Genomic DNA, 25,172 nt, shown 5'->3' with positions numbered 1-25,172 from the left:
ATAGCCATGAAATAATTGGATTTGTCATTGATTTTTCTTCATGATCTTTTTCCCTGTAAGGAGGGAAGATTTCTGTCAACAAACTGGACACAATGGTGAAAAACATGGGAATGAAACTCTCAGACATGGAATATAAAGACATGATCAAGAATGTGCCAGTGAGCGGTCAGTGTGGAAAGCTCCAACAGCCCAGGCATCCTGGGACTCGAGGGCTTTTTCTTTTGCTTAGATTGTTTTGCTGATATTATGATGGTGGTGGTGGTAGTTATAGTATTTTTCATTTGTTAATTAAACACTTTTATTTATATTTCCTTGTCATTCCATACACAGATAAGATCTATTTAGATTATATCCACTCCCCATTTTCTCCTTCAACCCCTCCCAGAGAAGAATGAAAGAAAAGATTGCTGACCACTTTTTAAAAGAAGATATATCTCAAATAGACAACCTAGAGTTATATCTCAGGGAGTTAAAAGGAAATTTAGTCCAAACATAGAAGGTTATGAGTAAAGACTATAGTATGAATCAGTGAAAGACAGCCTAGGAAAGCAATGGGGAAATCAGCAAAGCTAAAGGTTAAGCTTTGGAAAACAGAGTTGAGAGGCCTTTAGCTAAACCAATGAAGAACAAATAAGAAAACTAAAATATACAAAATCAGTAAGAAGTAGGAGACATTACAAACAATACCATAGACCTACTCAAGTGCGCGGGAGACCAAGAAGAAAGGGCCAAATCCCTAGATGCACTGCCCAGCTCTGTTAGCATTCTTGGTGCTGAGAGAGGGCACCTAAGAAACCAACTCAGCGGAGGAAAATTAGACATGGAAAGGCAGACGCTGAATGTCTATGTCTAGGTTGGAGCTTTATGTAGATAACTCATAGAACCAAAAGGAGACTCCAGATTGGAGTGAGTTGGGGTAAGAAAAGAAGGGAGATATGTTCAAAGGGTTTAAAGTCCTGGTTCCAGAGGAGCATCGTTGAGTGCAGTTAATAATAGCTTGCACTTTTGCAATGGCAACACCAGTGGATATGGAAAAGTGGATGGGGAAAGCCCATGAGGCCTCCACCCTACAAAAAGAGCTATAGGCAATTAAGGAATGTCACAAGTGAGTGTCTTCCCCAGGGGCTAGCAGATCTATTGGTAACGAATCTCAAATGATGAGCCTTGAAAACACATACAAGTAACATTATACAGACTAAGAAGGTCATATTTAGGAATATATATGTAGGGGCGTGTGTGTGTGTGTGTGTGTGTGTGTATACATATACATATATATTCCTAAATATATACATATATGTTCATATATATATATATATGTATATATATATATATATTCCTAAATACACAAACACATATGTAGGGGTGTGTGTGTGTGTGTGTATAATTAATGGAAAAAGAGGCCACCAATCTGAAGTAGAGGAGAGGGGAGTATATAAGGAGGGTTTATAGAGGAAAGGAATAAATTCTTTAGTATATTATAATCTCAATTTTTTTTCAAAAAATAATAGTATATATTTTTAAATTGCTGAAACTGAATGATTAACATTCTAATCACAAAGCAAGCAGTGCATTAATGACTTGTTTACATGATTAACTTTCTACAATCTATACTTATTTCAAACTACCACACTATACTTTATAAGTGTGTTCAATTATTATGTGTCTACTTTTTTAAGTAAAAGGGAAGGCAGCCACATCAGTTACTTCTGAAATGACCAAGATTGCCAGGAGATGGGGTACAGGGGATCCCTGCGCGGCCATACCATAAAATGTCCCTTGTGTAACACTTGACTTCTAAAACATGAAAAGTTTTGCCTATTTCCAAATAAATCATACTTTAAATTAAAATGTGAGGTATGCATGCAACATTTTTTCTGCATAATGTCTACTCACACTGTGACAGCAAAAAAGTTCTCAAAACGATTAGCAATTTGTATGTATTCAATGCAAGTAAATAAACTAAAGAAGTTTGCCTCCTTGTCCAAGAACTACTGAGAATAGACAAATTATATTGGGGATATTTCTGAAATCTATATTAAAATGTTTATATATACCATGTGCTTTCTATTAGACAAAAAACAAACACAAAAAACAAAAACAAAAGAACAAAACAAAACAAAAAACCCTAACTCTGTCAATTGGGTGGAGAGATGGTCAGTAGTTAAGAGGACGATTTCAAACACCCCCAAAACAGCTCAGAACTATCCAGAATTTCCGTTTCAAGGCATCCAATGCTCTCTCTGTCTGTCCTCTGTAGATACTGGTCACGTACATCGTGCACAGACACGCATGCAGCCACAGTGCTCATACACATAAAACCCTCTGAAAACGGTTTTTTAGTTGTCAATTGTAAACAGCCCGAGTAAGCTGGAAGCAATCTTCTTTAGATTTTATCCTGTCATTGACCAAGCCTGCTCAGTCAGTCAACAGGTTCTCCAGCATGGGGGTGAGGATTAAAAAGAAAAAAGACAGACAACATTGTAGCATGACCCCAGACAATTCTGAGACTGAAGGCAAATTTAATTTTCCCAGTCTGCTTTTTATACCATTTTAATTACATGCGAGTAATTCTATGCAAGCAGTACAATAAGGAACCAAAAGGACAATAGTCAAGGAACAAGCAAGACAAACACAAAGCCGTATGATCACCCTGGTGATGCTGTTTCTAAGGATGATCAAGACATCCGAGCCTACTTCTTTGTTCTACCCTAAAATCAGATTCTTACTTTCTTGTCCTTGGCCAATGTCAGGTCCCTGCCTGAAGTCTATTTCCTCTCCGTGGCCAATGTTAGACTCCTGCCAAGCGGCACCCCAAAAGGCTCTCCACATGTCATTACTAAAGTTTTTATTACTTTTGAATGATAAAAAATAAAATTTAAAGGTTATATTGGTCATGTTTAAATGTTTGACCCCTAATTCATGCTTATAAAGTATTTAAAATATGTTAAAATGCTAGAGTATCAAATACTATTTAATGTCACGATTCATGTTTTCTGAGTCTTGGGATCATGTCCATATATACATGCTTATTTTCTTACAGATGCTGGAGAAATTGAAATGGAAAAGTTGATTGATGCAATGGAAGCTTTTACAGGTGGGTAAGTTTAACATAATACCGAAGCTCTCATCCTGTGCTCTAGTAAATGGTTTTATCAGTAGTATATATACTAGCTTTTATTTTTTTATTGGATATTTTATTTATTTACATTTCTAATGTTATCCCCTGTCTTAGTCAGGGTTTCTATTCCTGCACAAACATCATGACCAAGAAGCAAGTTAGGGAGGAAAGGGTTTATTTAGCTTGCATTTCCATATTGCTGTTCATCACCAATGGAAGTCAGGACTGGAACTCAAGCAGGTCAGGAAGCAGGAGCTGATGCAGAGGCCATGGAGGGATGTTCCTTACTGGCTTGCTTCCCCTGGCTTGCTCAAGTTACTTTCTTATAGAACCTAAGACTGCCAGTCTAGGGATGGCATCACCCACAGTGGGCCCTCCTGCCTTGATCACTAATTGAAAAATACCCCACAGCTGGATCTCATGGAGGCATTTCCCAACTGAAGTCTCTTTCTCTGTGATAACTCCAGTCTGTGTCAAGTTGACACAACAGTATCAGCCAGTACAATTGACCCCTTGTCAACTTGACACACAAACACATCACTATTAAGTCTCCACCCTTAGTTTCTTATTCATCCCCAAGATCTAAATAACTTTAAAAGTCCCACAGTCTTTACATATTAAAAGTTCAATCCCTTTAAAATATCCAATATCTTTTAAAATTCAAAGTCTTTTAAAAATTCAAAAAAAAAAATTCAAGATCTCTTAACTGTGGGCTCCACTAAAATACTTTCTTACTTCAAGAGGGGAAAAATATCAGGGCACAGTCATAATCAAAAGCAAAATCAAACTCCAACCGTCCAATGTCTGGGCTCCACTCAAGATCTTCTGCATTCCTGCTTGGGTCACTTCTCTAGCTCTGACCTTTGTAGCACACACCTTGTCTTCTAGGCTCCAGCTACCTGTACTCTACTGCTGCTGCTGTTCTTGGTGGTCATCTCATGGTACTGGCAACTCTGCTGTCTTCCACTGCAACTAGGCTTCAACAATAGCCTCTCATAGACTCTCTTCATGGTGCCAAGCCTCAACTCCTTTGCATGACCCTGTCAGTCCTGGGACATCAATTGCAACTGAGGCTGCACCTTCTCCAATGGCCTTCTACGGCCTCTCACAGTACAAAGCCTCAGCTGCTCTTCATGACCCTTTCATGCCTTCAAAACCAGTACCACCTGGGTAACTCTTACACATTACCAAGTCCAGCCTCAACCCAAGGTACAACCTTGGCAATCTCTGGAACACAGCCTCTGTGCTCTCAGAAAACATTTCCCAGAAGATTTCACCTCAATGATGCTGGTCCCTTCAGCTCCTTCAGTCCTTCCCCTAACTCCTCCATTGGGGTCCCTGTGCTCAGTCCCATGGTTGACTTTGAGCATCTGCATCTGTATTGATCAGGCTCTTGCAGAGCTTCTCTCTCAGAAGACAGCTGTATCAGGCTCCTGTCAGCAAGTACTTCTTGGCATCTGCAATAGTGTCTGGGTTTGGTGTCTGCATATGGGATGGAGCCCCAGGTGAGGCAGTCTCTGGATGGCCTTTCCTTCAGTCTCTGCTTAGATTCTGCATTTTGACTCATTGCTAAGGAATCATTTGCCATAGGGCCTGGAGTTGGGACTCAGTAGGTAAAGAGTTTGTCACATAAGTGTGAGAAACTGAATTAAATCCCAAGTATCCACATAGAAGTAGGGTATGGAGCACACATATGTACCCAAAGTGATGAGGACAGAGACAAGTAGACCCTGGGGGCTTGCTGCCAGGAGGAAGGGAGAAGGAGGGAGAGGGAGAGGCAAACATACCATCCACATACATATTTAAAACCATTTAAAGATTCATTTGCTACTGCTTCTGATACTCTATCACTAGGTTATCAAGATTTTAGTACTAAAATGCTAAATGTTTTTCTCATTTCTGGAGGTACTCTATACTTAGCAGAATTTTGTTTACTATGATATAAATATACATACATAATATACATAAACATGTATACTAGAAACATATATAGCAAATGGCAAGGCAAAATTGGATAAATTTTGAAGACTCAAAATGTTACTGTGAGGAACACTAATTTTATTGATTTATCTTTTCTTTTTTTTGAGACAAGGTTTCTCTGTGTAACCCCCGCTGTCCTGGGCTACTCTGTAGATCAGGCTAGCCCAGAACTCAGAGATCCTTTGCTCCTCACCCCACCCCATCACCACCTACCCCAGAACCCCTACCCTCTACCTCCCCCGTGTGCCACCACCAGCCAGCTTAGAACATTAAATCTTGTGCTTTAAATCAAAATAACTATACTTGTAGAAATGTCTGTTTATTTCTGATTAGGTTCCTAAATTTCTGAGTTATATACACATCTATCCCTGCCATTTTGTCAAGTCTCCAAAACTAAAAAAAAAAAAAAAAAAAAAAAGTCTCTTATTCAAACCACCAGTCAGGATAATTTTTAAATGTTTCTTCTATTGGTTTTATGTAGATAAGTGTTATTTAAACATTAGACTTTAACTTGTACAACATGCCTACAACCACGGTTAAATATCTGGTTTCCCCAATGACAACACCGCTGTCTTTTCAAAGGTAATAAGATTAATATCAATGATCTCCAATACGTTCTGGGAAGCATGGGCATTGACCTCACAGAGAAGATGCTCTCTGATCTGCTGAAGATCCTGCCTGTGGACAGTAAGCCTCAAACACACTAATGATGTGTCACCCATGAGTATCAATGGACAACAAAGGAGCTTTAGACTTTTCTACTTAATTCTCTGTGGAAACCGCTAGAGTATAAATTCAGCCCTAAGTCCTTGGTGCTATTAGACCTATGCAAAGGGCTTTGGGTTGTATAGCCAAGAAAAATATGGGGAAAGTAAAGAGGAGTGAGAAACAAAGAAGGAAATAAAAGGAGAAAAATAATATGTGATTCACTATTGTAGAAGTTTACTAAATGTGTGTGTGTTTCACACACTGTAGAACAACTAAAAATGGTGGCCAATGCCAGACTGTAGATTTATCAGAAAGCAAAAATTTCCCATTCTCAAATTCATATGTATTTGAGGGTTGTATAATGTAAATATCTAAGGAAATATAATGTCCCAATTCTATGTAATCAGAATACATGTAATTCTGTCTTTAATAGTATTTCTCTTGTGAAATAAAATATTAATATTCATGACATAAATACATACTTAGTTTTTATGATTTTGTATTACAAGAAATATATGGTCAATATTATTTTATTATAGATGATGAAATGGTATTCCAGAAAAGATTGATGAAGGAAGTGAAGTCTCTCAAAGGTAAGTTAGGGAATTAGTAAGAAAACAGAATTTTCTCAAGGAATCTCACAGTCCAGATAGTAACTCATTAGATAGGGAATCCTGTTTCTTATTTATAGCCCACTTCCTTACATTTTGAAGTATATTTGTAATTTGACAAATAGTACCCTAGACACTATCTTTGCTTAAACAAAAGTAAATTTGAAAATTTTCAAGTTTTACTTCAAAAGAATTACTTCATGTATTTTTGCGGCAGAAGTGTAAAGAAAGGTCAACGTTCCTGTTTTGTTTTGTTTTCTAATTCAACAAGCAGCAAATTGATAATAATTAACTCAAAGCTTCAGAAAACACAAATAGACTTTATTGTTCAAAAGCATGGCAGGAAAAGAGGTCTACAAAGGCTCAGTGAGTAGTGTGCAGCCTTGGTTTGATTCAACCACAAACCTCAGGGAGAAAGGTTCTGATTTTAATGTTTGAATTCTACTAACTCTGCTCTCTGGAGCACAGAGTCAGACTGGGCTTTTAGTGTTCATATTGTGATAGAAATATGTGAATCGTCAAGTTTTTTTTTTAATTTTAGTATGAGCATATGATCATTAAATCAAACAATGGTGTCTAATGATTAAAGTAATGTTTTAAATTATTTGCTTTCTGTACAGTTCTAATCTAATGTTTTTTCAAAGGAAAAGTTGACGTTAATAACATCAACGACATCCTGGAAGATATGGAGGTTAAACTCACAGAAGCAGAGCTTAAAGACCTAATGGAAACCCTGCCAGTTGATGGTGAGCGTTATAAAACTGCCGTGTCTCTTCTTGTGTCTTCACTAAGCTATATAAGGATTTTCAAAGTTTTATATTCTCAAAAAGACATTGGAGGAAGATAAAAAAAATAGAAATCCTATTATTTCATTAAAACCCAAAGTCACCAATACCTTCTCCAAGTAGATTAAGATATACCTGGGGTAACACTGTGATTACTATGTAACCTCCAAAAAATGGCTAAGGAACAGAACAGACATTCAGAGAGTAAAACACAAGATTCAAGAGAAATCGTGACCTCAATAAACAATATCCCTCAACCAGCCCCTTTACCCTGTCACTCAGGAAGTTTGTGGTCCATGTCTCTATTCTAGTCTATGCTGAGGCTTACACAACTGTATGCTGACCAGACCGAACCCCTTAAATGATCCTTTTGAAACCAAATCTCAACATTTCCACGTTGAAGTTGATACCCTTTCCTGCCAAACTTACTCTATGATATCTTCTTGATATATATACATATTTACCCAAACTTATCTGTATTCTCCTCCTCTTGGCCATTCTTCCCCTCAGTCCCAAGGTTGTCTTAAACACTCATGTGTTTTTCCTCAGTTTACTCCTAAGTTCTGTCCTTCTGCTACCATGGGCCATATTTCAAGCCTGTCACCTCCAGTTGAGGGTCTCAGAACAGCAATACAACTCTTCTCTCACGTTGTCTTTTTGTACATCTTTCCAATTTATTATCTTAATTTTATTGTATGGGTCTGGGTTGATTTGCCTGCATGTATGTCAGTGCACCCTATGAGTGTCTGGTTGCTGCAGAGGCCACACAGAGGTGTTGTAGTTCTTGGAATTGCAGTTGTAGAAAGTTTGTTATGTGTGTGCTGGGAATTGAGCTTGCATTCTCTAGAAGAGCAGCCCATGATTTTAACTGGAGAACCATCTCTCCAGCCTCACTCCCTAAGACTTGTTTAATGTTTAAATTATGGGCTTGTGTTTGTGTGTGAGCACACCTATCTAAGAGTAGCAGCCACAGAGTCCTGAAGAAAGCATCAGGAACTCTGGCTCTGCTCATCGTGAACATGGATATGCTTCAAAAACTGGAAGTGTTCTTCAACCCTGAGCTGTCCGTCCACCACCACTGCTGCTTCCTCTCCAGGGACCTCACCTCCCAATCCCACATTGTCCACTAAACAGCTGGAATGGTTTATCTAAAGTTCAGACCTAATGCAAATAGTGAGTACATTGTTTTTCAAGGTCCTGTGAAGACCTGTCAGAGACTGCTTCTGCATGACACTCTAGACTTCTGGGGATCTTCATTACCAGGACCACTGACATCCTCTCACAATCTTAATTATACACATAGGCAGGGATGCTTGATCTCTTGGCTTTAGTTTTGCTCATGCCATCCGGATGATGCTTTTGCTCGTTTCACTTGGGAAACTCTTCTATTCCTTAACTTTAAACCTCCACTCAGGCACACAGGCCCTGGTTTTATGGTAGCTCACTGGTCAGACTCCTTCCATTTTGGTAGGTGCTCTTCCCATCTCTTCCAAGACGTTTCACAAGGACATCTTGGAATGATCCGTCTTCACTGTCAACTTGATTGTATTTAGAATTACCAAGGAGATGAGTAAAACATGCATGTGATATATCTGAATGGATATTTCCACAAAGGATTAAATGAGGAACGACACCCCTGAATGTGTGTGACAGCATCCCGTAGAATAAAAGGAAGGGGACCCATGAGTCTTCTTTATTCCTTCTTCAGCCACCATGAGGTAAAATGGTCTGACCCACAATGCGCTGCTCACAGTGATGGACTGAATTTTCATTTCAAATTAAGTGTATTTCTAAAGTTTAGATAGTATAGGCATTCAGATGGATACTACTTCCAGGTTTTACATGGGAATATCTTTAGTGACCATTCTTTCTTCTGTTGTGGGCTCAATGTCCATTACCACTTAAGAGAAAAAAGAATAAATCATTGCAACAGCAACAACTCCAGAACAAACCAAATATTAGAATATAGATCAAAAAAGAAAGCAGTGTGAGGAAGAGGAAAGTGATAAATCAAGGAATAAAAGTCTGACTACATGAGAGTGAACCGGTGGGTGTGTTAGTAAAACTAGAGAAGAGAAAGAACAACAAACAATAAAGTATTCTTTAAAAATACGAACAATACTGAAATATAATGGAAAGATATTAATAGATAAATGAAAAAGATGAATGAATTTTTTTTTTGAGACAGGGTTTCTCTATGTAGTCTTGGCTGTCCTGTAACTCACTCTGTAGACCTGGCTGGCCTTGAACTCAGAAATCCGCCTGCCTCTGCCTCCCAAGTACTGGGATTAAAGGCGTGTGCCACCACTGCCCGGCTCTCTTGAATGAGATTTTTTTTGAAAAAAAAATGTTTTTTTTTTTAATTTTTCAATTTTACACCTTTCTACCTCTCCTCTAAGTTAGTAAAAACAGGCAAAATTCCAATCTGTGTTATCATTCCCATGTGTTTAGATGCATGGTCATACAAGAGCAAAGTCTTTTGAAACTTCAAAATTACTTTTCTAGGCTGCAGATGTGACTGGAGAGATGGTTAAGCTGTGTACTGACTCTGCTTAGCACCAGAGTTCAGGCCCCAGCACCCCATGGGGAGCTCCGAACTGTCTGGCACTCTGGCTCTAATGTGTTGATCTAACCCTTTGGCTTCCATGGGCATCTGAACCTGTGTGTGTGTATATGCCTATATATGCCCCACACAGACAGACATATGCATGATTAAAATATCATCCATCTTTTTAAAATGTCTTTTTCTTTTAGCTTTGGCAAGTTCCGTTCAGAAATTTAACAAAAGAAGTAACACTTAAAACAACGTGTCAGATCTGCTGGCTACAGGTTTCTGAGATACGGTGAAGGGAAAACATTTCTTTTCTAGTGTTATCACACAGGGAGAGACACTACCCCACCACATCCCCCGCTCCCTGGATTTAGCACTTTAGTAGAACTATGGGCTTCTTCCATGGTTAGAACTGCCAGTCCATTTAGCTTCTGGGATGCTCACCTGCCCATCTGACTGTCCCTCCTCCCCCAAAGGAACTGGAATTGATGCTATAAACTTGCTTTGTCCCTTTTCAGTTTTTCTCAGTTTAACTCCAGTTAACTCTTGGTTCACAGATGTCTCCTTCTCTGCTTGGGATGCAGGATGCTCTTTGTTATGGGACTCTTCTTAATCACATAGGAAGTTCATAATAGCTTCCCAGAAAGGGAAGTCTCCCAATTCTGGCTTCAGTCCAACTTTAGTGGGGGTTTATTGTTGTTGGTTGGTTGGTTGGTTGGGGTACTTTATTTCTTTTTCTCAAACCCCAACAATGAAACATGCCTGGATCTTTTATGTGCCTCTGTACCCCAAAGTTCCTTTTTCTCTTTCTCTCAGTTCTTCAGTTGATCTTTTCATTTAATTGGCTTCAAGTTCATTGTCGTTTTCTTCCTGTTTGCTCTCTATCTGTTAATTAGTTACCAGTCTCCATAAATGTTTTTCTCCATTCATTTCTGTTGGGTTTACCGTTCCTTCCAGGAGCAAAGATTCAATTACTCAAAGCCTTTGCTAATTTTTTTGTGTTGTTTGTTTCATCACCAAAGGAAGTCCCGACAGGAACTAGCAAAGGGCAGGAACTTGGAAGCAAGAAGTGATGCAGAGGCCATCTAAGGATGTTTCTTACTGACTTGCTTCCCCTGGCTTGCTCAGCTTGCTTGCTTATAGAATCCAAGACTACCACCCCAGGGATGGCACCACCCACAATGGGCCCTTCCCACTTGATCAATAATTGAGAAAATGACTTACAGCTGGATCTCATGAATTCATTTCTTCAAGGGAGGCTCCTTTCTCTGTGATAACTCCAGCTTGTGTCAAGTTGACACACAAAGCCAGCCAGTACATCCATTCACTACTAATCATGCATTGGAATCTTGGAATAATATATAAAATAATATCTTTATACTATATAAGATGATGCCTTTGATAGAAGACAGGCTCTCATGAGCCTTTGTGAAGTACCTCCCTTGCCAGAGACTGATCATTTACCGGACCAAGGACAAGCATACCCTAAAAAAACAAACAAAATCTATTAAATTAACAGCAGTCATTGACTTTTAAAACTTTTAAAGTAAGGCTTCTTAACTTAAAATTTGGGACTTTTGAAATTTGGCACAATTTTAATTGTGATTTTAAAAAGACTTTCCTACTGGGTAACAGGATATTTGGAAGTACCTGAGAAATAACCACAGAAAATCCCGAAGTAGAAAAGCTTATATGCAGCTGGTACTGTAAATGAAACAAAACTCTGAACAACATCAAAGTGTGACACTCCCATGGAGCAAGCAAGAGCTTGTAGGAAAGCTCTAGTTTTTACTGCATTCTGTAGATAGATTGATGTGACAGATTCAAAAGTTGTATTAAACATAAGTATAGGTGAGAACATTAAAACAATCTAATTTTTGTTAATTAATTAATTAATTAATTAATTAAACTGCATTTTTGGCTTAGGTTTTTTGGCCTCCAAGGGACTTTGAGAAACACGTAATTATGTTTGCGTTTCTTGGCCAGTGTATTATCCAGAAACAAACAATTCTGAAAAGCTTTCTTGATTCCAGATTACTCCTATTGCCTTTTCAAGGCCATGCCAAGCCCATTGCTGTTTTTAAAATGTTTGTTATGTTGTACAAATATCCATGTTTTTAAAATGAAGGTTTAGTAATTACAGATAAAAAGGAATCTATGTGGTTTGGGTTTTCAGTGCCTAAAAAGGCCTGAAGTTAGAAAAAAATCTCCATTTTTTTGATATAAAAGAAAAAATAAAATTTCTTATTTTGCTAATACTGTGAGCACATCACTGGATGGATTTGTAATTTCATAAGGCAACCATCCATCAAGTATACCTGATTGCATACAAACTTTGTTTTTAGTTATCTTCTTTAGGTTTAACCTTAACAGCATTTATAGGAGGCCAAAGCTTGTCCTTGTGAATGAATTACATTTGTACTTAGCCTGACTACAAGCATAGTTCTGAGCACATTAAAGAATTAGATCACTCATAAGGTGACTGACCATGAACTTGTATGGCTTAATTATCTTTAAAGTTTGCAACAAATCAGTAACTTTGATAAGATCAGGATTATATAGTTTTATCCCTGTTAAGTTTGAGCCTTAAAATTTGTATTGAAAATTCCTTAGGATCAAAATAAAACTTTAAACTGTAAATGCAATCACAAAAACAAAGAGCTTAGACACATATCTTTAAGTCGGTATTTGCTATCCTGAATAAGACCTTAGAAATTTATAGATTTTTTTCACTTATTGAAAATAAGATTTTTTTTCATACACTCTATCTTGATTACAGTTTCCCCTTTCTCTGCTCCTTCAGTTGCTCCCCCACCTCCCCTCCATTTCTATCCCTCACTGGGGAAAGAAAAGGCTTCTAGAAGATAACAAGCAAAACAACCAAACAAGATAATACAAAAATGTAATGAGATAAAGCAGTGACCATCACATCAAGGCTGGACAAGCAATCTTAACAGAAAGAAAAGAGCCCTAAGAGTAGGCACAAGAATGAGACCCATTCATTCAAACACTCAGGAGTCCCATAAAAATACTAAGCTGAAAGCTATAATATATACACAGGATCTAGTGCAGGCCCATGTAGGCTCAGTTCCGTCTTGATGAGTTTATACAAGCTTTGCTCAGTTGATTCAGAGAGCCTTGTTCTCCTGGTATCCTCCATCCCCTCTGGCTTTTAGATTCCTTCTGCCTCCTCTTCCAAGGGGGTTCTCTGAACTCTGATGGGAAGGATTTGATAGAGACAGCCCATTTGACTTGTGTGTTTCAAGGTCTCTCTCTGTGTATACTGTTTTGTCTCTATTTGTTTCCATCTACTGAAGAAGGAAGCTTCACTGATGATGGGTAAATAAGACACTGTTCTATGAGTATAGCAGAATATCATTAGGAAACATTTTATTACTCTTTTGTTATTTTAGAGCAGTGGTATTTGTTTTTACCCTGTGTCTCTGAGCTATCTAGTCTCTGGTTCTTGGTCACCCATTGTTGGGTATGGGTTCCATCTTAAGGAGTGAGCCTTAAAGAGTCAAGGCATATGCTGGTTGGCTACTCCCACAAGTCTTAGCCCCCATTACCTTAGCACATCTTGAAGGCAGGACATATTGTCGGTCAAAGGATTTGTGGTTGGGTTGGTGTCTTAGTTAGGGTACCATGACTATGGCAACTTTTATAAAGAAAAACATTTCATTGGGGCTGGATTATAGTTCAGAGGTTTACTCCATTATTATCAGGGCAGGAAGCATGAAGATACTCAAGCAGACATGGTATTGGAAAGATAGCTCAGAGTTCTGTATCTGGATCAGCAAATATCAGGAAGAGATGTTAACATTAGGCCTGGCTTGAGCATCTGAAACATCAAAGTCCTCCCTCCAGTGACACACTTTCTCCAACAAGGCCACACCTATTCTAACAAAGCCACACCTCCTAATAATGCCACTCACTATGGGGTCCATTTTCATTCAAACCACCACAGTAGGTGTCTCTGTTTCTCCTTTGATAGCTTACAGAGTACTTTCCTGCTCCAAAGGCACTAGGATGTAAGGGTGAAGGGTCCATGTAGGCTCAAGCTCTACTTCTCCATATTCAGTGACTTGAGTTGTATGGATGTTGTCTTCAGCAATGCTCTCCCCACCACACCCCCCAGAATCAGACTGAGGACGGCAACCCATTGTCTTGGCAAACAGCCTGGTTTGTTTGGGGATTTCCATGAAACCACCTTGACCAACCAACCGCACGAGCTCTGTCATAAGTTCCTAGCCCTGCTATTGTAGCACAAAAGCAGACATAGATGAACAAGCAGATGACTGTGTCTGTCCCAGTACATGTTTATGGCAATTACAACTTTAATAATTTTTATGAAACATGGATGTTTTCTTTTGGGGGTTGCAACTAACTAAAAATAAAAAGGCAACTCTGAGGTTATAAGTGATAAAAAATAATAATAGTTTCTGGACTGAACATGACCACTGGACCATAGTGTTCCAAGCTCTGGATCAAGAGAAAGAATACTGTCTACTGTTATAGGATCCCTTGTATCCAAGATTTGTATATTGACATGTGATGTAGGCCACAATTACAGAATGCAGACTTTAAAGTATAGGGACTTCAAGCTCCATTTTTCTAAATCTGCTCATTTTAAGAATATTTTAATTGAACAAGTTAATGGAATATAGTATAATAATACATACACAATATTTCCACGTCATTATTACTTTGTGTTTAGGCCCATATTTTTTTCTAGTAATAAGATATATTCTAGGTGGTTGTGAGCTACAGGCCCCTCGCTGTTTTTAGAACAATAGAACTTACTTTTGTCTGTACATGAACACCTATTATCTAATCCCCAGCTATCCCTTTGCAGCCTATGCATTAGAACCCCTAGTCATCAATGTTCATAAATTCTTACTGGCTTTTCTAAAGCAAAACCAAAAGCAACCTACATTTGAAGATGGGGTTGGGCTGAGGAACTTTTCTTTCTCCTTCTGAGTAATTTCATTTAGCATGAAATGTCTTTCCTGTGGGTCCATCCATTCGGTGAACTGATGAAATTTCATTCTTCCTGTGAATGAATAGCACTCCACTGCACTCAAGCATTCTGTTTTTTTAACCTTACAGATAACGGCAAGGCTGAACTTACTGAGTTGATGGATACAGTGAAAACTCTCACAGGTAATAAATTAATATACATAAAAAGTATACATTATATTTAGCTTGTCTTACCACTTCATCTTTTGTTTGGTAATCTTTTAATCTGATTTATCTAATGTTCTAGAACTGTTTCTACAGTCTTTGGTTTTGTAATAAATTTTAGTTTTGTGTCTTGGTAGAAAGTTGTCTGATATTCATATATGACATAAAAATATTCATATGTTGAGGAAAAGGCAAATTCTGGATTAAATCACTGATTGATAAAATAAAGTATGATAAAGATATTGGTGATTTTATTATTTAAAGATGCTCAGAAATACAACCTGACATGATGACATATTTATGTGGATAGTAAAGTTCCAATTCACTAGGAAATTATATCAGCCTCTTTTTCTTTTGTGTTGATAATCTACACCAGGTTTTTAACTGTACTGGCTTACTTTCATTAATATAAAATGAGGCATTTCATTAGCATTAAGCAAAAATATCTATTCACAAATCCAATTTTGTGTGTGTATATGTGTGTATGCGTGTGTGTATGTCTGTGTGTATGTCTGTGTGTTTGTGCATGTGTGTGTGTGCATGTGTGCATGTGTGTGTGTGTGTGTGTAAAACACTGTCCTTATCAAGCAGTAAAATTAATGTGGAATAGGTTGAGATATGATGGGTTTATAAGTGTTTTTAGAAGTAGGCTGTATTTAAATTATATCATTTTGTATTTTTGAAGGGGAAGAGACTGATGTCAAAGATGTTAAAAATGTTCTGGAAGAAATGGGAATCAACCTCACGGAAAAAGAATTGATGAAGCTGCTAAAAAAATTGCCAGTTAATGGTGAGAATTTCAATTAGCATTAATTTAAAAGACTATAGAGCCATGGAGATTTCAGGCCAGCAATGGTTATATAGTTAGATCCTGTCTGTAACAAGAAAGTGGGGAGGGAGAACTTAGTAGTCTGTGTGTGAGAGAGGAAGGGTGGAGGGTGGATCTGTTCAGCTTACTTTTTAAGCTTATATGGCTGGCCAGAGATCTTCTTCCTCAGTGCCTTCCCCCACTCCCCACTCCCATGGGTTCCAAGGAACAAACTCAGATCTGAGCCATCTCTCTAGTCCCTGTTAGTGGCAAGCTTTAAAATCACCTTCATTTGATTGTGGAAGAAAGAACATATGTTTCACGATCCTTTACATAGATGTGTGCTACAAGCATGAACAGAAAAACTAGACATTAAATTATGATTAAGGAAGAGATTTGGACAAGTGTATAATAGAGACAAAATAGATTAATCAAAAGGGCATAAAGAAGAAAGCAGGCCAGTTAGCCAGAACTAACTGCCACTGTTGTTCATGGAGGGTGGGGGTTGGTGGGACAGTGTACTAAAAACTCTTGGCTTCTTGATTGGATCACCTTTCGATTGACCTCATGCATGTACATAATCAAATAAGTCTCTTTCAAATTATAGCATTCATATTTTCCATGATCTGACCTGACATGTACATTTCTTACAGAAGATGGAAAGGTCTATAAAAATAGGTTGATGGACAGCCTGACGTCTTTTAAAGGTGAGTGAGAGCCGCACTGATGTGCAGAGACCTAAACTCGGCTTCTTTGTTACTGTGTCGTAGATGCTGTGGTTTCTGCACTCAGACATCTCTTGTGGGTTTTTTTGCCATTTGCTCTCTTTGCTTTCACTCTGTCTTAGAAAGATACCACAAATTCTGGTAAGTGTGATACTTAGGGCAAGAGCAAATGAAGTAGACTTCATTTGGAATGTTAAAAAGGGAAATAATAAAGATTGGTTTATGTGGGGGCATTTGGCCATTAATAGAAACATTCTGAAGCTTCAGAAAACAAAAGGTAAATTGACAAAAACAAAGGAAAGAAATCACAAATCACCTCTCACCTCCACTGCTGAACTGACAATCAGTGTGTGCAACCTAATCCTCTCAGAGTGCATGCTGGGTAGATGGTACTTGAGGCCAGCTTCATGTGAAAAGGTTTCTATTATTAAGTCCACTAGGATTCTCTTTGTTGTTTTTACAGCTTGGTTGAGCTGTGGGTCTTGGTCCTTCTGCTGAAAAAGATAACAATGCATAAAATGTAAAAATTTTGAAACATTTGGTTCCTTCAATTTTGCTCATATGTCTGTGTCTTTCCCAAGGAGGGACTATTAGTGCCACTAAAGTAGATTCTCTTCTGGGAAGCATGGGCGTGAAACTCGAAGAAAAGGAATTTAAAGACCTGATGCAGAATCTGCAGACGGATGGTAAGCCTATAACCTCACAAGATTCTCAGGGGCAGAGGGGTTACCCTATAAATGCAGTCAGCCTTCCACTCATCAGTCCACCCTTCTCTGGCATGGCACAAGGCTCTTCCTATGAAGTTAAACAGGGGGAAGTCTGTAAGACTACAAACTATACATATATTGTGTATGGGTGTTTTGCTTGCATGTGTGTTGTGTCTATGTACTGTGTGTGTGTGTGTGTGTGTGTGTGTGTGTGTGTGTGTGTGTGTGTGTGTGCAGTGCCCACCCTGGAGGCTTTGTAGAGAACTACTAAGAGGGTAAGGTGGGGATAGAGAACAGTTAGACGATGCTACAGTAATCCAGAGGAAGGATGAAACCTGGACGGGGAAACCAGGTTGGAGCCAGGCACTGCGACAGTCTGAAGGCAGAGCCAACCATAATAATCTAAGGATTGGATATCAGTCTGGTTCTCTACACAGCATCCTGCTAATGTACAAATCATGAATCACAGCATGAAACACCTGCACTCAAAACGCCCTCCAAAGCTTCCTCGTTTTCCCCAGGGTTAAAGTCAGAGTTCTTACTATGACCCAGAAGATATTTATACGACTTGTTTAGTCTTCTGAAATCTTCTGCTAGCTTCCCAGGGCCCTGAGCTAAAATAGTTTAGCCCATTCTAAAGACATTTGTCCTTACACACATAAACCAAACCAGCATATTGCCTTTTCAAGCCTTTCACTTACTCTGAAATATACATCTCTCAGACATCTACCTGGCCCACTCCGTCATGTTGAGGTCTTTTCAAATGTCACCTCCATGAGACCTCCCTCTCATACCTTCTTGTTAAACTTCAATAGCAGCACTTGGCGTCATTCTCTGCCATTTCTCAGACTTGCTATCCTTTACCACCACCTCATCTCCCAGTCAAGCTTTCATTCCTTGTATTGCTACATGCTTTTTATTTAAGAAGCAATGCTGAACTCAAAGTAAGTACTCAACAGCTGGTGCATTTCATTGAATTTAGTGAGCCTATACCGTATACAGCTGATTGCTTCTAAAACATTTTTATGTAAGTACTTACTATTAAATAGCAAATCAAATTTTAATGAAAATGTTAATAATTACTTGTAGATTAGATAATCTCCTTAAATCAGTTGAAGCCCCAGCATGTGATGTGATCCAATTCTAGATTTTGCTTCATCCATATATTAAAGAGGAGGGTATACTTGACAGCTTCCAAACAAGAAAATTAATTCCAAGAAAGACTTGAAGTTCAATTTGTATGTGTGTGGGTGTGCCTACAGTAACTCAAAAGAGAAAATGCAGAGTAATTTTAACATGTAGGACAACATGTCCCTTTCAACCTTGAAAAAAAATTTAAGTAAAACTGTAAAGGTGATTCTAAAACAAGTCTTCGAAGGTGGTTTCTTTTGTATCTCATATCAAAATTTTCATCTGTGTTGATTTGCCTCTGTGTGATTTTGTAGCCGATGGGAATGTCTCTCTTAAAACGGTAATGGATGAAGTCAGGAAGTTTTCTGGTGAGTAAACATTCATCGTGAAGCCGCCATCTTGAGCTTCACGCTGTTTCCTACTTCTGTTGTCTAGCTGACTTTAAAGATGTGTCGGGTTTTACTACTAGTGAGATTGCAGTCCCTGCAGTTGGACATCACACGATTCAGGTTTTTAAAATAGACCAATGGGTGTGTGTTCATAGCATGTTGCTTCACTCTGTAATTTGTTTCCTACAAAAAAAAAAAACAAAAAATAACAACAACAACAAAAAAAACCAATTGCTATAGGCAGAGTAAGTATATAAAACCATCACCAATGTTACCACAACCACTGAATCACATCAACCAGATCAATGTCTGGAGAGGTTGTGGATGTTTAAATCGCTCCTCTATGGTGCTCTGGTCACTACAGATTCAGTATGCCTTGACTTCAGACTTAAGAGAACATCAATAAGTTCAACTATTTTAATGATTTCTCTGTCAGGATTCATTCTTTCTTCCTTCTCCACTTCTGCTTCCTCCCCCACTTCTCTTCCTGCTCCCTCTTCTCCTTCTCTCTCCCCTTTTCCCTTTCCAGAAAAAGAGATAATTTCGTTTTTCCCTTGCTTACTCTCAAATTGTAGGTGACTCGTTAGATTGGCATGAGAATCACATTATTTGAAATCATTAAGTCCTTAAATTCTCAATTAATTTTCTTTCTTTCTCCCTTTCTTTCTTTTTCTTTTTCTTTTTCTTCTTCTTTTCTTTTTCTCTTTCTTTTTAGGAAACAAGATTAATGTAAACGATCTTCAAAATAATCTCAGAGACATGGGGATCGAGCTAACAGAGGCAGAATGTTCAGAGCTCAAGAAAACCCTGCCTACTGATGGTGAGCCATGCTAGTGCCTCTTTAGCCTCACAAAGAACTTCATTTATGGCTATTTATAAGCATTTATAAATACATAAGTGCTATAATATTAATAATTTTATGGCATTAATAATTCTAGAACTCCATCATTTTTATTAGGGTTTTACTGCTGTGAACAGGCATCATGACCAAGGCAACTCTTATAAGGACATTTAATTGGGGCTGGCTTACAGGTTCAGAGGTTCAGTCTATTGTTTTTTTCCCCTATTTTTTTATTAATTAGGTATTTTCTTCATTTACATTTCCAATGCTACCCCATAAGTCCCCCAAACCCTCCCCCCACCCCCACCCCCACTCCCACTTCTTGGTCCTGGCGTTCCCCTGTACTGAGGCATATAAAGTTTGCAAGACCAATGGGCCTCTCTTTTCACTGATGGCCAACTAGGTCATCTTCTGACATATATGCAGCTAGAGACACGAGCTCTGGGGGGGGGGTAGTTCATTTTGTTGTTCCACCTATAAGGTTGCAGACCCCTTTAGCTCCTTGGGTACTTTCTCTAGATCCTCCATTGGGGGCCCTGTGATCCATCCAATAGCTGACTTTGAGCATCCACTTCTGTGTTTGCTAGGCTCCGGCATAGCCTCGAAAGAGACAGCTATATCAGGGTCCTTTCAGCAACATCTTGCTAGTGTGTGCAATGGTGTCAGAGTTTGGGGGCTGATTATGGGATGGATCCCCAGGTATGGCAGTCTGTAGATGGTCCATCCTTTCATCTCAGCTCCAATCTTTGTCACTGTAACTCCTTCCATGAGTGTTTTGTTTCCAATTCTAAGAAGAAGCAAAGTGTCCACACTTTGGGGGAGCCATCTTGGTTCCGGGATTCTGCCTAGACTAGTCTGCACAGGGGAGAGTGTGGACTGCAGAAGCTAACAGCTTCTGGGTCAGGTGGAAGCCTCAGTCTATTATTAACAAGATGGGAGCATGGCAATCTCCAGGCAGGAATGGTGCAGGAGGAGCTGAGAATTCTACATCTGAAGGCCACTAGGAGAATACTAACTCCCAGGCAGCTATGTCAAGGAAGGGTCTTAAAGCCCATGCCCACAGTGACACACTTCCTCCAACAAGACCACACCTACTCCAACAAGGCCACAGCTCCTAATGCCACTCCCTGGGTCAAGCATATTCAAACCACCATATTCATTATCTCTAATTAGATTCTAGGTTTTGTAGAAGATGTGCAATTATTAATTGAATTTTACCTCTTAAATCATTAAAACCTTCAAAGACAAGTAATAACTATAATTTAATATTTATGCAAAATGGGGAAGCTAAGATATGATCAGAGAAAGAAAGGGAAACGAAGAGGAAAAAAAATTAGTACAAGGGTCCAAAAGAAGTCAACAAAAGCAGTTGCATAGTGAAGTGGCTAAGAATCCTGAGTCTGAGTGCATAGATCCAAGTCCTGGTCCCTCTACCTGTCACTGTATTATCTTGGACGAGTTACTTACCTGTTCTACATCCTAAGTTCCCCATCTTCAAAATGGGAGTAAGAACTGAATGAAATGAAGCACCTTGAAGAGTGATTGGTATAGAGTTAAACACGGGTGAACGTTAATGACTGAGCCGCCATGGTGGGATGCTTTGATGACATGGTGATGGTGGTAAAGGCAGCATAGTGAAAACCCGTGGGAATAGTCCTAACATGCAATGATAGCTTAGATGACAAAGCTCGCAGAGATTTGGCATTCCTAGGATTTGGCATTCCAATTTTCACGTGTAAAAGCAGTTTCTAGAGTGTCCCAAAACATGTTATCCACATGATTTTCATCTCACATGAATTTACTTTTTTTCTCATAGCTGCTGGAAAGGTATATCAGAATAAAGTGATGGATTCTCTAAAGTCACAAAAAGGTAATGACTTAAATATTAATTCTCATATCTGTATGTATATTTTAAGTATTAGACACATATGCTTCCTTACAAATTGGTTTATTACCAACTAGCCTTATTTGTATTCCTGCATATATCCTTGGATTTTCCCAAACTTTACCAGAAGGGGAAACGTCATTTGAAATTTATTTTCAATTAGCAGAAAATTATTTTATAATTTTGTGTCAAATAACCTTATCTTTCATGAGCAAAAATAGCCTCTGCTGCTTCTGAAATCAAGATAAATTGCTTCCACCTTAGTTTAAGTTGTCCATTTTTATATGGTCTCTTTTTCTTCTAGTCAATCTATTAACATCTATTAAATAAGATGTAGATGGAGCTGGATCTTGAATGCACTGAAACCATTTAACTGTCTCCTTTTCTTTTTTTAAGGAGGGATGGTTAATCTCAGTGATCTGGACAAAGTTCTTAAAAACATGGGACTTGAACTCACAGAGAAAGAACGTAAAACTCTAACAGACAACCTTATAATTAAAGGTAAGCACTGAATATGTAACATCCCAATATTTTTTAAGTTCAAAGGATGATCCCCAATTATCTGTTATATGTACCAGACTTAGCTGTTCCTGGAAACTATGAAAATTCAACAGAACCAGGAAAGAATTAATTATATTTCATTCTGTTGAGATCTGTTCCCTCTATCCCTTGTATATTCATGTTTTTTTTTTCATGAAAAAATGTCAGGTTTTCTCAAAGGCCTTTTCTGCTGCTTTTGAGTGACCATGTGATCCACGTCCCCATATTCAGCCATGTGATGAATTCTGTTTATTGGTTTGCATATGTTGAACCATGTCTTTATCTCTGGAATGAAGGCAGCCTGATCACGGTGAATGATCTTTTTGTATGTTCTTAAATGAGGTTTATACGTATTTTACTGAAGATATTTGTGTTTGTGTTTACCGGGGAGATTGCCCTGCTATTCTGTCTCTATCTGGTTTTGGTATTGGAGCAACACTGGCTTTTTAACAAGTGTTGCAAAGCATTCTTTCCCTTCCTACTTTATGGTGCTGGCTAATGATTTGCCAATTTTATTAATCTTTTCAAAGAATCAACTTCTATTTTCTCAATTCCATTGTCCTAGTGTTTGTTCCATTGCTCCCCATCTAAGCCTTGGCCTTAGTTTGATACAGTTCACATCCTAGGGCTTAGAAAGGGCTGAGTCTGAGGTGGTTGGCCACATGAAAGAGAATCATCAAGTTAGATACTGTTACTTACCACTGATTTATAGATACCAGCAGTTTTTCATACATATCCCCAAGGCCAATTATTATATAGACTGACTACTAATGTCTTTTATATTCAATAAATGAATTCCTAAATATTTTTAAACACTTTCCTTTTTAAATAAACTTTTTTTAAAAACAGATCTATTTATTTATTTATTTTATGTATGTGAGTACCAGAAGAGGGCATCAGATCCCATTACAGATGGTTGTGAGCCACCATGTCATTGCTGGGAATTGAACTCAGGACCTTTGGAAGAGCAGTCAGTTCTCTGCTCTTCCTCAGTGCTCTGCGGAGCCATCTCTCCAGCCCAAATTACCAAATATTTTAATAAAGAACTATTTGGGGAAGAGTAAAATGTCTTAGTAGTTGTCTCAGATATATACAAATAAGTATACAGAAAGCCAAGGTAATAGAAAATATGAGAGAAGTATTTTGACCAAAAGATGAAAACTTTCCTTTTGTGATGGAAACTGATGGAATGTTATGGCTAGTATAAGTCAAATTTTACATCTTTTTAAGGCAAAATGTGAAAGACCATACAAGCCAGACGACTGAATGTCTTATTTTGCTGGAAGATTTGCCCAATCTTATTAATTATAAATTACATATAAGATTTGAAAAACCCAACAAAAGATTAGATTTTGGTTCAAGTTATAAATGAGTATGTCATTTACCTAAAAAGATGCGCCATCTTATTGACTGTGTCTTTTCTAATAGCTGATGGGAAGATTAGTCTCAGTAAGCTTCTAGACGCGGTTAAAGCAGTTAGAGGTAAGTGGCACAGTGCTCAGAATGAACCTAAGAATATAAATAATCGTACTAAATTACATATATGATCCATGTATCATAGTTATCGCCATTATTCAGATATTTTATCTTTCATTAATGATGGTCTATTTCTAATTTCATAGAATTAGAATATGGGTTAGCTATGTTTCAGTTACTATTTTGTGGGGGGAAATCATGTGTACAAATGTTATGCCTACATGTTTGTCTGTATACCACCTGAGTGCCTGGTACCCATGGAGGCCTAAAAAGGATATCAGATCTCCTGGAACTAGAGTTATAGATAATTGTGAGCCACTATGGTCAATGCCAAGGATTGAACCTCAGTCCTCTGCAAACGCAGCAAGTCCTTCAACCACTGAGCTGCCTCTCTACCCAGCCTCTCTATGCAAAATTTTGATTGCCTATTTTAACAAGTCTTTTCCCCCCTCTTAATAATTTTTCCATAACATATTTAGCTTTTGAGGTTGAGTGGCTTATGATTAATAAATTAAGCAAAGCCTCAGTTAAGGATGATATAGATACTACAAAAAGGCTAACATAAGTTTTACTGGCTAATTTATGAATGTAGACCACCTAAAGTATTCTGGTCTATAGTGATGTTTTATTCCGTCCATCAGCGTCCACTGTAACACACTTTCCCCATGATATGAGAAGGTGCTTTTTACCTGTGTTTATATCAAAGTTTTGCTCTTGATACAGTAGTTAAGAACAATGCTGAGAATATTTAAGTCATTTTTAAGATTCTTAGATTTTTTTAATTCTTATTATTTATAGGAGATGCTATTGATATGGATGATGTAGAAGACATTATGGAAGACCTGGGGATAGAATTTACAGATAAGGAATTATTGAGGCTGATGGAAAGCCTACAAGCTGATGGTAAGTGGTTAAAATAGACACAACTCCGATTTTCGGCGGGGGACAGTTTTTACAGTGAGCATACATTGGCAACATCTAGAGACAGGCTTTTTTTGTTGCATCTGGCAGGAGTAGATGAGGAGGATAACACTGGTAACTAGTGGGTTGAAGCTATGGGTTAATAACACCCTTAGAGTAATAACCAAGTTTCAGTGAATGGGTCAGCCCTGCACATAAGAACTATCCAGCCTAAAGTATCTATAGTTCTGATATTAAAACCCCTCAGTGGAATCTTTTGGGAAGCTTAGGTCTGTGTGCTTTTGTACACTCTGTCCTGTTCAGCTGTGAGGAGAGCATCTCAGCCGTATCAGGCATTTCTGCTATGGTGTTCTCATTCATCTCTGTTCCAGAAACAGGAGCTCAGCCAACCGTGATCTAAAACCCCTGAAACCAGGAATGGAAATAAATCTTTCCTCCATTAAGCTGATTTTTCTCAGGTTAATCTCACAGCAGCAAAAAGTCTGCTGAACACATGCCAGAGAGAAAAAATGCTCAACATTTTCAGAATTCTAGGACATAAAATGTTTCTATGCATTGATTTAAATAGAAAAAAAACCCCAAAAACCAGTTTAGATACATACTTCTGAGATGATTTTTTAAAATACTGTTGTAATAATTGATTTCTTCTTGGCCTGAATTGTTTGATCTTACAGCTGATAGGAATACTTATCACAAGAGGGTGATGGAGGGTTTAAGGACCTATAAAGGTAAGAGAACCATGATGTGAAACAAACATAGGAGAAGGTATAGTAATTTGCTTTACTTTCTCCCTGGACATTCAGACATGAACC

General features: G+C 38.2%; 1 protein-coding gene across 1 annotated transcript in view; it reads left to right on the top strand.

Annotated features, from left to right (window-relative positions):
* The window catches only part of Efcab3 (EF-hand calcium binding domain 3), a 418,970-nt gene that overhangs the window by 199,168 nt on the left and 194,630 nt on the right, over positions 1-25,172 (top strand). The window contains exons 80-95 of the mRNA XM_085829216.1: positions 61-165; positions 3,041-3,094; positions 5,681-5,785; positions 6,346-6,399; positions 7,062-7,163; positions 14,863-14,916; positions 15,623-15,727; positions 16,399-16,452; positions 17,052-17,156; positions 18,623-18,676; positions 19,413-19,517; positions 21,355-21,408; positions 21,820-21,924; positions 23,392-23,445; positions 24,238-24,342; positions 25,035-25,088. Of these exons, the coding sequence (XP_085685342.1) occupies positions 61-165; positions 3,041-3,094; positions 5,681-5,785; positions 6,346-6,399; positions 7,062-7,163; positions 14,863-14,916; positions 15,623-15,727; positions 16,399-16,452; positions 17,052-17,156; positions 18,623-18,676; positions 19,413-19,517; positions 21,355-21,408; positions 21,820-21,924; positions 23,392-23,445; positions 24,238-24,342; positions 25,035-25,088 (1,269 nt within the window). The remainder of the gene's footprint in view (positions 1-60; positions 166-3,040; positions 3,095-5,680; positions 5,786-6,345; positions 6,400-7,061; positions 7,164-14,862; positions 14,917-15,622; positions 15,728-16,398; positions 16,453-17,051; positions 17,157-18,622; positions 18,677-19,412; positions 19,518-21,354; positions 21,409-21,819; positions 21,925-23,391; positions 23,446-24,237; positions 24,343-25,034; positions 25,089-25,172) is intronic.

The sequence above is a fragment of the Mus caroli genome, unplaced genomic scaffold, assembly GCF_978045245.1.
Source record: "Mus caroli unplaced genomic scaffold, Mus_caroli_1 scaffold_13, whole genome shotgun sequence".
Taxonomy (NCBI): domain Eukaryota; kingdom Metazoa; phylum Chordata; class Mammalia; order Rodentia; family Muridae; genus Mus; species Mus caroli.
This window is presented reverse-complemented; position numbering and strand designations above follow the sequence as displayed.